The sequence below is a fragment of the Malurus melanocephalus genome, unplaced genomic scaffold (genome assembly GCF_030028575.1).
Source record: "Malurus melanocephalus ecotype Western Australia unplaced genomic scaffold, MMel_1.1 scaffold_8, whole genome shotgun sequence".
Classification (NCBI taxonomy): Eukaryota; Metazoa; Chordata; class Aves; order Passeriformes; family Maluridae; genus Malurus; species Malurus melanocephalus.
The window spans coordinates 666,451-682,656 of NW_026623240.1; the positions used below are offsets into that span (position 1 = coordinate 666,451).

General features: G+C 39.5%; 1 protein-coding gene across 1 annotated transcript in view; it reads left to right on the plus strand.

Annotated features, from left to right (window-relative positions):
• Positions 1-16,206, plus strand: part of DPYD (dihydropyrimidine dehydrogenase) — a 326,068-nt gene that overhangs the window by 191,908 nt on the left and 117,954 nt on the right. The window contains exon 14 of the mRNA XM_057373372.1: positions 7,469-7,633. Within this exon, the coding sequence (XP_057229355.1) occupies positions 7,469-7,633 (165 nt within the window). The remainder of the gene's footprint in view (positions 1-7,468; positions 7,634-16,206) is intronic.

The following is a 16,206-nucleotide window of genomic DNA, read 5'->3' on the forward strand; positions in this document are numbered from 1 at the left end:
GCAGCATAGCAGTGGTTTGTGCACTGGAAGGTGCCAGTCAGTGGCTACATCAAACCTCCTTGGGCAGATATCAATAGCAGATTTTCTTGCCTTTCTCCACGAGCCAGCAAGTCTTCCTATATTCTGTGAATCTCCTTCTGTCCTACGTAAGGGCTGCATGGTTGGAATGGGTTTGGGTTTTTTGTCCTTGCTACACATTTATCTTCCAGTTCAGCTTGAAAAATTTCTGACTTGGGGAAATTCAGGAGAGCAAGTCAGTGCTTTGGGCCTCATAAAAGAAACCCTGCAGAGATGTAGCATGACTGAGTTCTGATGGAGAGGAGGGGAGGAACAAGTCGGAAAGGTGGTATAGGAATGGTGCTGTGTGCAGTGGTATTGTTGCTTCAGGTTTCACTTGCCTTTTGTGGATGGTTAAAGCTCCAGAAGGGGTGATACTAGACACAGTCTGGCTAGACAGCTGAGTCACAGAAGAGGCAAATCATCACAAGACCTTGAGTGAGAGTTGGCAGGGAATTACGAGGACATAAGTCTGTGATGCCATTCGTATCTATGAGGGTGTTCAAACAGCAGTGAGCCAGATTTCCAGAATGCTTTAACTACTGTGATATTAGGCAGAAAAAGGCAATGTCTCCTTCTCCATATTTTCACATAGGTGAAATYGTAATAAAGTTCTGCTGTAATAGGGGAAAACTGAATCTTGATTTTGAGGGGTTAACTGAAGTATTTAGGATGTGACCTTGGTATTTCACATATGCTGGATATTGAAGTGTATACAACCTTTTCAACATATTTTTGAAAAGTTGGGGAGAAAAGCACATCATAATTTAGTCAAATGTTTTTCAGCTACTGCACTTTGTTACTCAATTAAAGAAGGTGGTGTATTGAACCTAGTAAGGTAGAAACTTAAATTTAGGCTAGTTTTTTGCATTGCAGTTTACTGTCTATGAACTTTAGGTATGCTATTTTGACATTCTGGACTAAAATTACCTTAGTAAGATATTTGTTTAGATCTCTCCATCACAAAGAGGCTATTGTGGCTGCTTTGGTGCTCACATGGACATTTAGTGAGCAGTGACCCCAGGAATGTACAGATGCATACTTCCCTTGGCAAGTGTAATGCCCTCCTGCCTTAGAAGAAAGGAAGGTCAAATAAATTAACTTTGTTAGAAATAGTAATCTGCTCATTGTGTTTAATCTTTTTTCTCATATTAATGAAAAGAAACTGACAATGGTCACTAATTCCTATCTGCTTTCATAAGTTAAAGCTGAGAAAAGCTTAATTTGAAGTATGAAGTGACTTTCATTGACTTTGGGGCCAMTGCTGCATGGCAAGTTTTCTATGTCTCTTAAAAGTCTGTCAAAATGAAGAAGACTCATGTTAACACTTATTACAGCATGATTAAATGTATTTTTAAAATACAAAAATCTTATTGGAAACCTTAATTTTGCTGCAGCTATTTACATTGCAGAATATCTATACTTCAGGAGTGAATAGTTGTTAACTGCTTAATATATTAATTACAGCTATAATTAATTTATTTTCTTTCCATATCCACAGAAATGGCCAGGTGTTCTCTTAAACAACTGCCATGTAAAAGGGGTGATTTTCTCAAACTCTGGTGTTTGATTTGTCTGTCAGTGCCCCAGGAAAGCCAATACCCTTGTGCCAGTCTGTCAGTGTCCCATTATGGGGACACTTCAGTGAGCAGTCACTGGATCAGAGGGCAGCTCAACTGACGTGTTCAGGGTCACACACCAGCAGCGTAAGGGACAGCCCTTCCTGGGACCCCACAATTGAGTGTATGACCCAGTGCCAGCAACTGCCAGTGCCCTTGAAGAGCTGCCACTAACAGTTTATGGAATAACATTATTAATAGGACAGAGAGTTGTGACAGGTTCAAGTTCAAAGATTGCTGGKGATAGTWTCTGGCTGCAACATTATRTTCAAAGCAATAGATGGATAAACTCTAATACCTAACAAAAGCTAGCTTGAGATAATCAGTATGTATAAAAATACAGTTGTATGCCAATAGGCATCCCTGCGGGGGAGAAGGTCCCTCTGACTGATTCCAGAAGTTGTGATGGAGTCTTCCCTATCTTCTCCCCATTTTAACTTACTTTTATACTATTTTTTATGTTTGGGTAGAGCAGGTGTGTGTGGGAAGTYGGGCATKTTGACYGCATTCCATCCAGGGAGTAGCAACCACATTTCTTCCCAATAATTTTGCATACTGTTATAACTGTATCTGTAACTTCCCCTTCCACTCCACAGTTTGTTTGATCCCCCCTTAGCATGTACTCTTAACTGCAATTTTTGTCACTTGCCTGTTTTCTTTAATTTTACCCTTTTTTTCCCCACAGGAACCTTGTTATTTCAAGTGTTCATTAACACAGWGCTAGTTGAAATATTTGGAAGAAAATGGGCAGAAAAAGAATGCTTTGAGCTCTGCAAATCAATAGAAACACCTCAGAGCTTTGATATGAAAAATCATACAGGTTTATTCTCTTACTTCTTTTTTCTATATTATTATATTTCTTTTATTGTATTTGCCTAATACAACTACATCAACTGAATAGGCATGAGGTAGCAAACCTCTTGGGAGGCTGCTTTCAACTGGCCTCTTAACACATTTTTCTCCAAGTACTTATTTTATTTTTTTTTTATTTTCTGGGAGACATGATTATGAAATAAAAAGTGAGCTTAGTCAATGAAGAGCTGTCTTCTTGGTTCCCCTAAAACAATAACTCTGAGAGAGGGGTGAAWGGCTTGATTAATTTCTACGTATCATTAACTTCCATGGCCTCAGATGACAATGTTAATATTCACAAMGTGAGTTATTTCTCTGCTGATTAGTTTAGGCAAAACCCACAACGGAAGTCCTTATCACATGATCTAGCACAGTGCCCAACAACCCTGTGGATCCCCTAAACTTGAAATGCCCCTGCTGTGCTGCTTTCATTGGTCACTACAGGCAGCATGGTTGCGATTTTCCAATACCAAAATCTGTGGCAATTGCCACCTGCAAATGTGGACAGYGTGAAGAAAAACGAATTTCAGAATGGCTAATAAGGTATGAACTGATATATTGATACATGCCTTTATTCAAATTTAGCTGACTAAAAGCTGCTGAGTGTCTGGACTTTAAAATGTTGTCTCAAATCTCCCAGCCMATTAGACTTAAGTAGTTTAGAATTCAATGATCTGATTGCAGAGTTCAGAGATTATTAGAGCAAATGGGGTCTGATCAATGCCTTGGGTCGTCTTTTCAGTGTGTTAATTAATTAATCAGTAGGAACAGAAATATATGTRTAATGCAAATTAACTCAGTCTCAAGTTACTAGAATAACAGAATTGGTCATACACAGAAGAGGGGAATCCAAAAGCATCAGGATATTAGTACTTCTAGTGTGTAACACGTCTTTCTTTGGTGATGTCCTATCTAAAGATATTTTCAGAATTAGTATGTTTCTGCTGTGCTCTTCTGGAGACRTGAATAAGCTTTTGAGGCAATGGAAGAAATTCAGTAACTGAAATATCCATATTTCACAGTTGGCCCTGATTCTRTTTGTCATCACAATTTATCCTCATTTACATTAACCCCCAAACCAGGTTGTTTTGCTGTAATCTAGTGCTGAAGACAAAGACAGTTTCCCTAATCTGCARGTCTACCTTAAATTGCAATATTTCTCCATAAAACAAAGCAATTTTATGTKGTGTTTTCTGTTACCTTTGCCAATTATTTTTTTCAGTTTGGTCTTTGTTTTCCCCACATCTTTGTCTTTTAGTGTGGAAAGATACAASCTTTGTTCTCCCCTAGATGTTCTTTATTAAAAGTCGTCTATCCTTGGCCTTCAGAGTACAYGAAAGCACTGTGCTATTTTTCTCAAGGACCATACATTGCCTCCCTTGAATGAGGGAGTTAGATACTTGATTTGTTCTGGACATTGGAGACATTCTTCTATTCCTGTGTGTGGACCTCTCCTTTCACCTGCCTGCAGGAACCAGACCAACTCATYGCTCAGGTCATCTTTTTGTTTAGAACCGATCAAGATTTTATGTTCAAGCCCTGAAGTATTTCCTGCCATGCTCCTCTCTTCAGTTCTGTTGTGGCTTTTAATGCACACGATAACTTTTAGTAACAATGAAAGGKCTGTGTACATAGCTGGGATAAAGGGCAAAAACTTGGTTTTCAGTACAGGAAAGGAATTGTCGGTGCCATCATTTGGCCTCACAATTCCTACCAACAGGAAATGTCAGCGTTCAGTTAAAACACCAGAAGGTGATTTGTCACAAACCCCATGGATTGGAGCACAAGGCTACTTTAGCTGTGCTCTGCTCTTACCTGTGTTTTTGGAGGCAGCAACTGGCCAGCCACCAGAATTTCCTGTCTTAGTGAAACAACCTGTGCTACCATGTAAAATTGAGTCCTAAGACCAAGGGCCATAAGTTGGCTARGACCAGCCAATAGATCCTTTGCCCAACTCTCTCCTTGTTCAGCTTTYTCATAGCCTTGGCAGGAGGCAGAAGATGAAGAGGTTGGTAAGGCAAGTTCTGTGTAGGTATTTCATACTCGGCTCAAAGAGACAATTTTCTATTCTGTCACTTGTGTGATTTTATTTTGTATGTACATAGACAGATTCCTTGAATCATCACATAAGTTATAAATTCCATTTTGTTTCCATGAACTGTGAGTCTCCCTGTGTCTGGGGCTGTCATGTGCTAACAAGAGACAGGAGGAGTGCCAGAGTGTCAGTCATTACAGACTCTCTTCATCTAGCTTACTCTTAACTAGGAGGGGCAAATGAGGAATGGGATCTTAAATRAGGACAGCATATTCCCCTGGGAGAAACAAAGACAAAGCAGCCAGGTGGTAATGTTTGGATTTCAAAGCCAGCAAGGATTTTTGGAAGCAAAAGCAGCTTGGTCAGGAAAGATAAAATGGTGCATGGACACACCAGAGCAGTCTGGTGACACAGAGGCAGTAGGGAGGCAGTGAAGCCTCTTTTTCTTCGTTGGAAAAAACAGATGTCTGTGCTGCTGGGGAACAGGAGGGGAAGGTCTCTGAGTGCCAAAGGGGATCTCACAAAATCTCAAGGAAAATTCAACAGTGAGGAGGTGTAGGCAGAGAGRTGTACATGTGTTTACTATTTCGTAAGGCTCTGTGTATCTTTTGTGGTCATTAAAGTGAGGAATGGCTGCTTCTGAGAGTTTGCAAAGTCTGTGCATTACCTGATTCAGCGTTGTGGGATCCTGGAGAGATAAATTGTCACTCAGATGCTGCCTATAACTGMGCTCTGGGAAGGAGGGAGTCAAAGCCATGGGGCTTCAGCAGCAGTAGCAGGGTCTAAGCTGAGGTCTCTCTTTTTAGGAGGGAGAAGAGATTGCCTGGAGGCCCAAAGCAGGTAGGAAAACTGCCTTACAAGAGGTATAATCTAGGCTGTAATATCTCAGTGTTTAAATTCTTACCCATAGTAAAATGAAAATGACTGGAGGAGCACCAAGGTTGGCACGTAGTGAGATAACAAAWGGCACTGTYGGTGGCTGCAAGCRTTACCTGGCAAACACGGGCACGAGYGAGCCGCGAYGKGGAAGGCAGAGCAYGCACATCACCACAATCTGCWCYGACCCCACAGTGACMATCCCAGCAGCAGAGAGGCTGCTGCTCAGGCTCAGTGCCACACCCCRGCAGGGCAGAGCTGCTGATGCTGTGGGGCACAGGTAAGGCAGCCCGTGGCTGCTGCCAGTGCCGTCAGGTAACTCCCAGCGCCCGTGTGCCCGTGCCCAATGGATTCAGGGCACACTGCTGTCCCTGGAATTGCGTGATCCTCACAGGGGATCATGGTCTGTGTGCAGGAACAGCTTTCTAGGATGAAGTCAAAGCACAGGCTCCTCTGAGGCAATTTAAAAGGAGTGAAATGCTCGAGAGGGTAATGTGGAGCAAACTGATGTAAATGGTTCTTCTGCATAAACTGCAATTTTTGTAATTCGTTTAGGGAGCGAGGGGAGTGCATTTTGCTGTATGGTTTTGGTTTGCATAAATTCAGAAAGTGCTCTGAATTATTTTTTTCTGAAAATATAACTTAACTGTTGAGAGGGAGGTAAAGCTTTTGTGATGAAGGGAAAATACTGTAATAGGARAATTGGGGATTAATGGGGTGTCCATGTTCCAGGCTTACTAGGTCTGAAAATAGATGAACTGCGTAGATTACCTTGTATGATTTTTACATCTGTAAATGGACATATAATAATTTATCAATATAAAATATTAGTGCATATTTACTRTATAATAATTAATTTAACTTCATAAGCAAATTAAAATTGCCTCAAATTTACATACAATGTGATGAAAAGTCCCTTTATCCTCTGTAACTGCAGCATTTGGCAGATTCAGGAATAAATAATCTTTTGTGGCAAGGGTATGCCTTATCAAACATATGCAGATCAGTGCTAATTAATGCTAATTAAGGTTTCCTGTCTATCTAGCTGGAAAAACGTCCAAATGTTATGAAATCCAGTTAGTATGCCTATTACCCTAATTGTTTTATATGGGATGGTTCTTAATTAAAATATGTAAATTTACCTTAATTGCTATATACTAATAGAGGTTCATGTTATCTTACTAAAAATGACAAGATGGTGAGGAGGGGTACTTAAACAAATAATTCTGATACGTTTGTAAATAAATGACCTTTACTCAAAATTATTTTTAATTGGAAATTGGCAAAAGGATCGTTTTGCCATCTATGTTTCTCTTTAGTTTTAAATAATGTCGGAATTTACGGTTCTTTGTTAGTATAGATCTGGTGACATTGCAGCTTAATTAAGACTACTAAACGAGTCAACATTTTGTGTGTTTACTGTATGTTTCAAAATTGTTTGCTAACCTCACACYGACTTTCATGAAATGTCATACTTTACAATATGAATATTTATTTTCACTATTCTTTTGTTTTATGATTTGATTTTTGTCTCTTTTGGTCATATGGTTTTATGTGTGAGGTTTGATGTACTGGTGTACTTTCTGTGGTGTAGCAGAGGCTGGTGAGCTGCACCTCCTGGGGCTTCACTGTGGGTGTAGGACATGGACTTTGGTCACCTTTGGGGGGAGAGTTCCCATATCTGCTGGCATGACTGAGCCCCACACAGGGTCCTGTATGCCCCTGCCCAACACAGAGCTATTATTTGAATGATACTTTGTATGGCAGTTCATCGGTGACTCATATTGGYGCTTTCTTTATAATTATGGTACCATTTCACACACAGAGCAAACATTTTTCTCCTTTGATATAAAGGGTTTAATGGAAGAATCTGCTAATTTAGGGAACTGCCCTATAGTTGTAGCTTTTATTCATAATAGCAGTAGATTTTTAAAACACCTGGTACATTTTAGGCTCTATTATATAATATACATCATCGACATGTGCCTCACTTTGCAAAATCAGTCTGAAAGTGTTTGCTGTTTTGCAGGATATTGTGACCAATGTTTCTCCAAGGATTGTGCGTGGAACTACTTCAGGTCCTCTGTATGGCCCAGGCCAAGGCTCTTTTCTAAACATTGAACTGATCAGCGAGAAAACAGCAGCATATTGGTGCAAAAGCATTACTGAACTGAAGACTGACTTTCCAAACYACGTAAGTGCCACTCAATCATGTAGATGTTACATACTGATTTGGGATCTCTAGTTTACAAATCTGTGGAAATACACCTATTCAGTATTTATTCAATAGAAGTYAAATTGCTTTATTGACATGTGAGTACATTGTTAAAAACCAGAGAAGCCCATCCAAATAATATTTGTGAMAGAAAATTCTGTGAAATTACTGTTATGCAGAGGACAGTCATAATTTTTAGTAGGCTAATGTTTACTTTCAAATAGATCATATTAAGAGAAAGAGTTGATCCCAGTGTGGATACTTGGCAGTTCTGTGGATGCTTGTGAATAATTTTGTATTTAAGATSATATGTAATTTATAATAAGAGTTGTTACTGGGAACTGAATTTGATTRTAAAATGAATATGTGTTCTTTTCATTCTTAATCCAAGATGCTTATAGTATTTTTATAAGCAATTGAGTGCTCTAGGTGAAAAAACCCAAYAYATAAARYTAACTTCAGCACAAGGATAGAGTTTTTTTAGAGCTTGTTTGGCTCTGGGGTGTATCTGTCTCAAAGGTAATAATCACAGTTGGGAGCAATGACACCAGCTAGTTGGCATAAATGGTTTTCAGCTACTGTTCTTGTGAATAAGAACAACATGGTAAAAAGTAAAATTCTTTTCAATCATTATCTCGAATGGATAGAGCTAGAAATCCCAGAGCCTGCATATCTTCTGTCCTGAAGTTATTACTGCCATGGTTCAGCTATGAGCAAAATAAGTGAATGTTCTTGAATATATTATGAAGATAATAAAGACGGGGTTGGTGGTTTGTTTTTTTTTTAATTCCTGGTGTTTAAATGTGCGCATCAGCAAGCATAAAAGTGTTTAAACATTTCATATTGACAGTAAAAGTTAAGTGCTGCCTGTTTAATATCCTGCTTCACTATGGATGGACTGTGTGCTTTTTTGTTGCGTTTCTTGTCACTTTATTTACTGTGGATGAGCTTCATCATAGTGAAAACATGAACCAAAAGATTATATCCTGTTCCTTGATTTTGATTTTAAGATCCTTTGTCCAAGTGCTGGATATTCAATGCAGGCAGGCTGTCAGCCATTTCTGCTGTGGGTATGCTATCCCAGTGCAGTCTTCACCAAAAATCCCTCACAGCACTTTATGCTTGAGATCAAACCATTCTCTTCTGTGAGGAAAAGTGCTAGCAACATTTCAAAAAGAAGATTTGATTTTTCTGGGACCTAGCGTGRTGTGTGGGATGAAGAAGTCCCACTCTTCCAGAGTTCCTGGGGTGAACATCTTCTGATCATCCCTCATTATATGTGAGTTATTACTTTGAGAATGTGAATTCAGTTTCTGCACGTTGGCTATGGCTGCTGCTGCGGCATCTTTGAGGTTGGTAACGTCTGCGTGGGCATAGGGGAAGCAGCACCCAGCAGTAGACCTTGGCATTGCTTACAGGGATTTTTAAAACATGCCTGTGAACTCATCTAAGAACTGTCATATAATTATAATGGTAAATTTGTTGCTAACTGAAAACAGAATTTTTTTTTTCACTGAGGAGTAATCTCTTGGTGCTTATTTTGAGATATTCTGTATAATTACAGCTTGCAGAATTTYCTTCACTCGATTGCTGTTCACTCCTCTAGAAAGGCTTTTTCAACTTTGTGTGTTTTATTAAAACCAAAACCGGTTTCTGAGAACTGTTTGGGTAAACTTAATTAACAAGCAAAGAATGACATGTTCTGCTCAAATGAAGGCCAAACAGATGAGGACACAAGTGATTACAGTAAAAAACCTTATCTTACTGAGGCAAATTTTAAAARCAAATCAAAACTCACACATAATTACTTTTACTGTGAAATACAAGTAATTTAGGGTAGGATTTATGTTACAAATGAAAAGAACATGAAAAAAATAGCCACCTCACTAGAAGATGATCCCACAGCAGCATTCTATTTTGTGCCATTGGGAAGAAGCCAACCATACAGGGCAGCTAAATTCCCCCGATACAGGCTAGGATGTAAACTGAATTTTGCAATGGGTTGTGCAAAAGAGGACCACCAGTCACAGCTCAGTGGGCAATGTCACTTAACTGTGGCATCTTGCCTCTATAAATGAGGAGCCAGCATCTCCCTTGAGCTGCTTGCACCCTGTAGTGGGTGGCCCCATTCTGTGGCCTTTCTGTCTCCAGGTTCTTGCCTGTAGCTCGCAAACATTTCTGACTGGCAGCCTTTCCCAGTCTCCTCCTCTATTAGCTTCTCCTCTTGACCCCAAACCCACTTCATGTGGATGAGGGTAAAAGCTGCCACCATCAGGAACTTGTTTCAGTACCAACAGCAGTGAATAAAATATTGGAAGGGCCTAGCAAAGGAGAAAGCAGAAGGTGTCTGCATTTTGTGTGTTAGCTGCTGAAGTATTATCAAAAGCTGCTCACTGGGGTCAGCCTAGCRCAGATGGGAAATGCATGAAGCTGTCAGTTCATGACTGGGCCATAAMTGGGATATGCAGTGGTTAAAGTGCTTTAGATAGTGGGGTAAAAGAACTAACAGTGTTGTCACAAGTCCCACTTTCATGTTTTATTCACCAAGCTACCTGATTATGTGGTGTGTTGGTGTACTTTTAGCCAAAATGTGGCTGGAAAAATGATGGTTTATGGAATAGTCAAGAAGTAAGTTTACCTAGGAAATACGAATTTAGCCAAGTAGAATTCACCTAATGATATGAACAGGAGTGAAAACTGTGGWGAGAAAGAAATTCAGTCATTGGGAAGTGGCTGAGAAAGTTGAAAGTTATGAAGCCTTGGAGGAGAACTTCCTGCAAAAATTTTGTATTCACATACTTGACAATAGGTACAATCTGGCCATTATCTGTGCTGGGAGCTGTGAATACTGGTGGTTGCAGTATGTCTTGATGAGCTGGTAAAGCAAGGAGCTRTACTCTCTTCAGCATTTGCACTGAGAGCAAGCTTGAAAAGAGCAAGGTTTKAAAACAGTAAAATACTTCTCTGCAGGAAAAATGTGTACTGAGGTTTCACTAAGAAAGTGATGAACGCAKTTGCCAAATTGTCTTTCTACAAATTCCTATAATTGTTACCCTGTAGATGATAATAAGGTAAGCAAATCAATTAAAAACCTCAATATGCAAATTAGTTTTGGTCTGAGTATGTGCAGGAGGTCACAGCAGTACAAGTAAGGGCTCTGACAGGACACTTCATAAAATAGGGGAAATGTCATTCCCTGCCAGACTAAGAGAAGTCCRTCACAAACAAGCAAATGCTTGAGAAATTTGTACTGCAAGATAGAGCTAGGATCTTGGAAGAAGGTGCCAAATTGAATATTTTTCAATATTGCTATGTTAATACACTGAAGTCTTAAAAGTAAGTTTTTGGCCTCCTAGCTCAACACAAATGAGTTTGATCTCCTGCATGACTCTAGGGAATGTACATAGGATAGCAGATTGTCAGCTGTGACACTGAATCTGTGATTCGGATATCAGTGTCACGACGYGTTGAATTGAGAAACCTCTTCCGCTAGAAACATTAAGTACTCTTGGAACCCCAAACTAAGCTGAAAAATCTCATCTTAATGTTTGTTCTGCTGCTTGCGGAATGTTGCTGACAGTCTCTGTGACAGTTACTCAGCAGAGAGCAGCTTTTYGAGGCTGAAACTGTTAAAGATGTATTTTTGTTCAACATTTTGTTCAGAATGTCCCAGGAACACCTGTTGGGAGTAGCCGTGCTAGAGAGTGTGTGAGAACAGATCGCTGGATCCCAGGCTGGTAACCAACTTCTTCGTAGCATTGTGKTGGTTATGATGGTTTTTGATCTTTTGCATTTGTGTGTTTGGATTTTTTTTAATCTCSTGGAATGGTGTAATTAGCTTTTTTACTACAATTTTTTTTTCTACCATAGAAGCATGAGATAAGGCTGCCAGTTTTGTTTGGATTTGGTGTCTGTGGGTTCTCGGTTTGACTTTTTTTTTTCATTTTTTTTCAGTTTGCATGGGGAAGTTTAATTGATTTTCTAATGTGATCCCTGAAGTGCTGTGCTGCATGTCAATCTTATGTGTTGGACCAGCTCTGGTTTTAAAAACAGGTTTTGTCTACAGACTGGGAATAACRTTTATCTATTTTCATGAGTCTTTTTCCTGACTAAGTCTGCAATAATAGTAGACCCTGTAATCTGGTTACTGGGAAGAATTGACCAGAATATCTCAAATTGCTGTAGATCTCCATTGAGACTTAAAATTAAGGGACATTAGGTGGAAAACTTTTTAAGATAGAGAGGAATCATAGACTTCACAGCTTTACTGTGAAGAGAAGGTAAAAGTTGGATTTCTCACTCGAGGTATTAGGAATAATTTGTTTATTTTTGCAGATATTATTATAGCTTTATCTTTTAATGGATATTTAGAGGCTTGTGAGATGTTGTTCATAGTATTTGCATTTTGAGATACCAGTCCCAGACTTGCTTCAGGCTGTAAAAAGTAATAGTTTTGCTCTTCCTAGGGTTAGTATAGACAGCTTTACCTTTCCATCACAAAAGGATGGTTAGTTTGTACTCCAAATACCTACTAAGTTGTACATCTGTGTGATAAATCACACACATATCGACAAGCTCAATATCTATAAACTTGGAATAAAGTATTTTTAAACAATCAGATAGGGCCACGTGCACCTCACTTGGTACCAGTGTGGAGTTCCCTTAATGAGGAGGGTTTGTGCTGGGCATTCTCAGGCTTATCAGAGGAGCCTTGCTCAAAGTCCAGATGCTTCTCCACATGAACAGAAAAGGACAGAGCACAGAGGAGAGAGCCAAGAGCTGGGCTGCCTAGAAGCCTTTGCACTCCCAGAAGTGCAGAACAGCTACCTGTGTTCCTTTATCTGAATTTCAGACCCACAAATCACATTTGAAAAGCTCCAGAAGTTGTTATTGCTGCAGCTTAAACTTCCMGAAGCCAGCCGTCATGGATGCTTGGTAGGAGGTGAAAAAACCCACACAGCAGTTGTTAAATTCACCATATGGAAAAGATCCCTTTCACTACGGAAAACTGGCAGCAGGCCTATTCCCTTAACATCAGAGGAAATCCTAGCTGAAGAGGGAAGGTGAGGTTGGAATAAGGCACTCACACCAGTTACCTTATCCAGGAACTAAATCACTTGGCTCTGGAGAGTGGGGAGCACAAGACTGGCCATAACTCCTCCACTTCCAGTGACTACTGTGGTGGGTAGGAAGAAAGAGATCTCAAAGCATGTGACCACATCCCTTTTTCTCTTTGTCATTCACCACAAGAAAAAGGGAGGATGAAGAACAGGAAAGAAAAATACTTCCTAGAGAAGAGAAGGAAAAAAGCTGACAGGAAAGAACAGCAGACACATCKACAGCATACCTCTGCATGTTCCAGGGAAGCTTCCACTCCTTCCCCATCCTGAGGGTGTCCTCATTGCTCCTGATCCTGGTTCAGCTCTTTGGGAGCCAGCAGGATGCATTTTCCCATACTCAGTCTRAGGAGGAATTCAGCAAGAAGTTCAATTTACACAGTGAACAGAAGCAGAGTCTGGTAACAGAAATGTTGCTGTATAGGGTCCTTGATATCCCTTTGCATACAAGGAAGGAAGTTTCTTGGAAAGGCTTTTCCATAACACATGAAAAATGCTCAAGTCTCATGTGACCTCAATATTAATAGAGATGGGTCTGAGATAAAAAATACAGTGGTGTAAATTTTCACTMCTTGAGGCTTAGATTTTAGTAAAACAAAAGAGAAAATAGAGGAAAATTCTCATCTATCACCAGCACATTTTGATAATCATGTTGGCTATAGGAGATCTGCTTTGGGCATGAAAAGTGGCAGAGAAATGACCTGGAGTCAATGTAAAATCTCTTTTCTGGGAGAGATCTGGGGAGCTACAGGCTTAAAATCTTTTACACTTGTATGCAAATTGGTAAAAACTGTTCTAAAAAATAGAGCTAGTGAAAAGAAAACAAACAAACAAAAAGTGAAAAATCCCCTTTGTAGTATATTATGCCTTAAAAAAATTCTTGGAGGACATCAAGAAAGACTTAGATGATAAAATGAGCTTGGATTTCCAAAAGTATTTGATAGGGTTCTTCACTGAAGAATTTGAAAGAAATTAAGTTATCATAAGATTAGAGGAAGAAACCTACATTAATAAATAACCAGTTTAACTTAGGAAACAATATTGAGGAATGAACAGTCCATTTTCACAGTGTACGGAGAGCTGCAGGAGAATACTTTAGGCATCTGTTTAAAATGTTCATTAACAATCTGGAAAAGAGAAAATTTTAAGAATGTAAACTTTGCTGATAATAGTAGGTAATGTGGGGAGATCAAGTTGAGAGCTGACATAAAGGGTTGTGAGGAATCTTGCTTTACTGAGTGACAGGCCAATGAACTGCCAGAAAAAAAAAATGAAAATAGTATGCACATAGTATCACATAATCAGTGATAAATTTATGTGCACAGTGAGTGTGACTGTAAGCTAACTATGCTGGGGTTAAGTAAGAGAGCATTATGAAAATCTTAGCTTAATGCTGAATAAAATTGAAATAAAGCTGATCAAACACAGAATTTCTAGGAAAGGAAGAGAAAACAAAGGAAAATCCATCACTATGCCAGCATGTGGATTCTTTTTTTTCCCTTCACATTTTGAATACACTGTGTGATTTACATCTTTCTGGATTGGAACCAGGAGGGTGATAGGTGGAAATGAGTGATAGGAGATTGTTCACCGCATGGCTCAGCAGCTGTGGAGCTCWTTCTCACGGGACATTGCCAGTCCCAGAGGTACACAGAGGTTGAGAAAAAACTACTGCAAAAACTATTTGAAAGCATCACCTCTGACTCAGGGAATTCCTGTGCCACAGATTTCTTAAAAGCAGTGTGAGTTTTCTAGGGAAATGTTTCTGTGAGCTTGCCCTGGGGAGCTGCTGCTGGTGCGTGTCGGGGAAGGGGCACTGAGCTGTGTCACCCATTGCTGTGGATTCTCAGTGTCAGTGCACAGAGGAGCTGCTCGCTTTGCACCCAGCATCAGAAACCCTCWCTGCCTCCAGTCCTGTCTCAACCTTTGGGCCATTGTTCCTGTATTACACTCTGACARCCTGATTGGCATGGAACTACATTGCTTGAACTGAAGCTGAGATATATCTRTATTTTGTACTAGTCTGGAAGGAAGTGCTAAGGGGTTTGTAATTCAACTGGTGCTTTCAATTCACTAAGATTTGCTTCATTTTCAGAGGGTCACCTCAGACAATCCTACATATAGAAATACAAGAAAATCTTCTAAAAATTTACCCAGAGACAGTGTCTGATCATCCATGTTCAAATGAYCGTGCAGTATATGTCATAATGTCTGACCCCAACTGCACAATATTCACACTGAGGGGTTTTTTTTTAATTTTTTTTTTTTGAAATATAGTTATTAATCTGGCAAAGAGTTGGGAAACACAAATACTCTGRCCATCAATCTAAGGAAATTTTATTTTAGGAAAGCACATAGCTGTTGCTGGAAACTGCAATTTGTAACTGGAAAGAGGATCACATGATAAATTCAGTGAGATTTTTACAATCAATTTATGATTCAGATGTACATGTTTGTGGTGACAAATTAGGGCCTTGAGGAAAAATGTGAGAAGGTCTTTTATATTTTGCACTTGGAAACGTCTGCTTTGTTTAGAAACCTGTCAAACTAGTTTAGTATAGAACTGTACTTTATTCCTGTGCATGTTATAAAGCCATGACTTAGTTTGTTTGCTTTACTTTCATGGCTAAGGTTTAAAAAACAGTGAGTAGTTCAGTAAGGCAGAAGACTGTTTGTACATATGCTAAGAATATCCTTTTGATTTAAAAAGTGATTTATTGATCCCTGGGAAAAAAAAAAAAAAAGAACCATTTTCACAGTTCTATGAGGACTATGAACACATCTTTAAAACCTTAGCCTTAGGGTAAGAAGTAGGAGAAAATTAAAGCAGTTTCTGAAATACTTCACCAACCATCTCCTAGAAAATGACCCAATCTGCTTGATTATTAGAAAAGACAAACTCCTTAATAGCTAACATCAGCTGAAGGCTGCTTCAGGATGTGCTGTGGCAGTTGCTGCTAAAAATTCCTTTTCTGCAGAAATATGTGAGCGGTCATTAAGTAGGAGTATTGACAAAGGAAATGCCCTAAACATAAAGACAGTGTGATTAAAAAGATATTTCTAGAATGTAATTCTGCTGACAGTGACATGAAGAGTTGCATATTTCTGTTCATCTTAATAAAGCATAAATATGCAGACTATTATTTAGGGGGAAAAGACAATCTCTTAAAAATCCCAACTGTATTCTCAGTTTGGTAAGTTACTGTGCATACAGTGGAGTGCTTCAAAATGATCTGTGTAATCTGGTTGGGTTGTAGGATTGTAGAAATGTCCACCATAAACGGCAACAAAGGAAATGGCATCGGCCTTAAACCCCCTGTAGGCTCAGATGTCCATTTTGCCCCCCTCAATCTGTGCTCAAAATAGCAATAACAACCTTGGTGCAGGGCATTTCCTGGCCATTAATAACTGGCCAAGGTTAATGGCCCTCAGCAG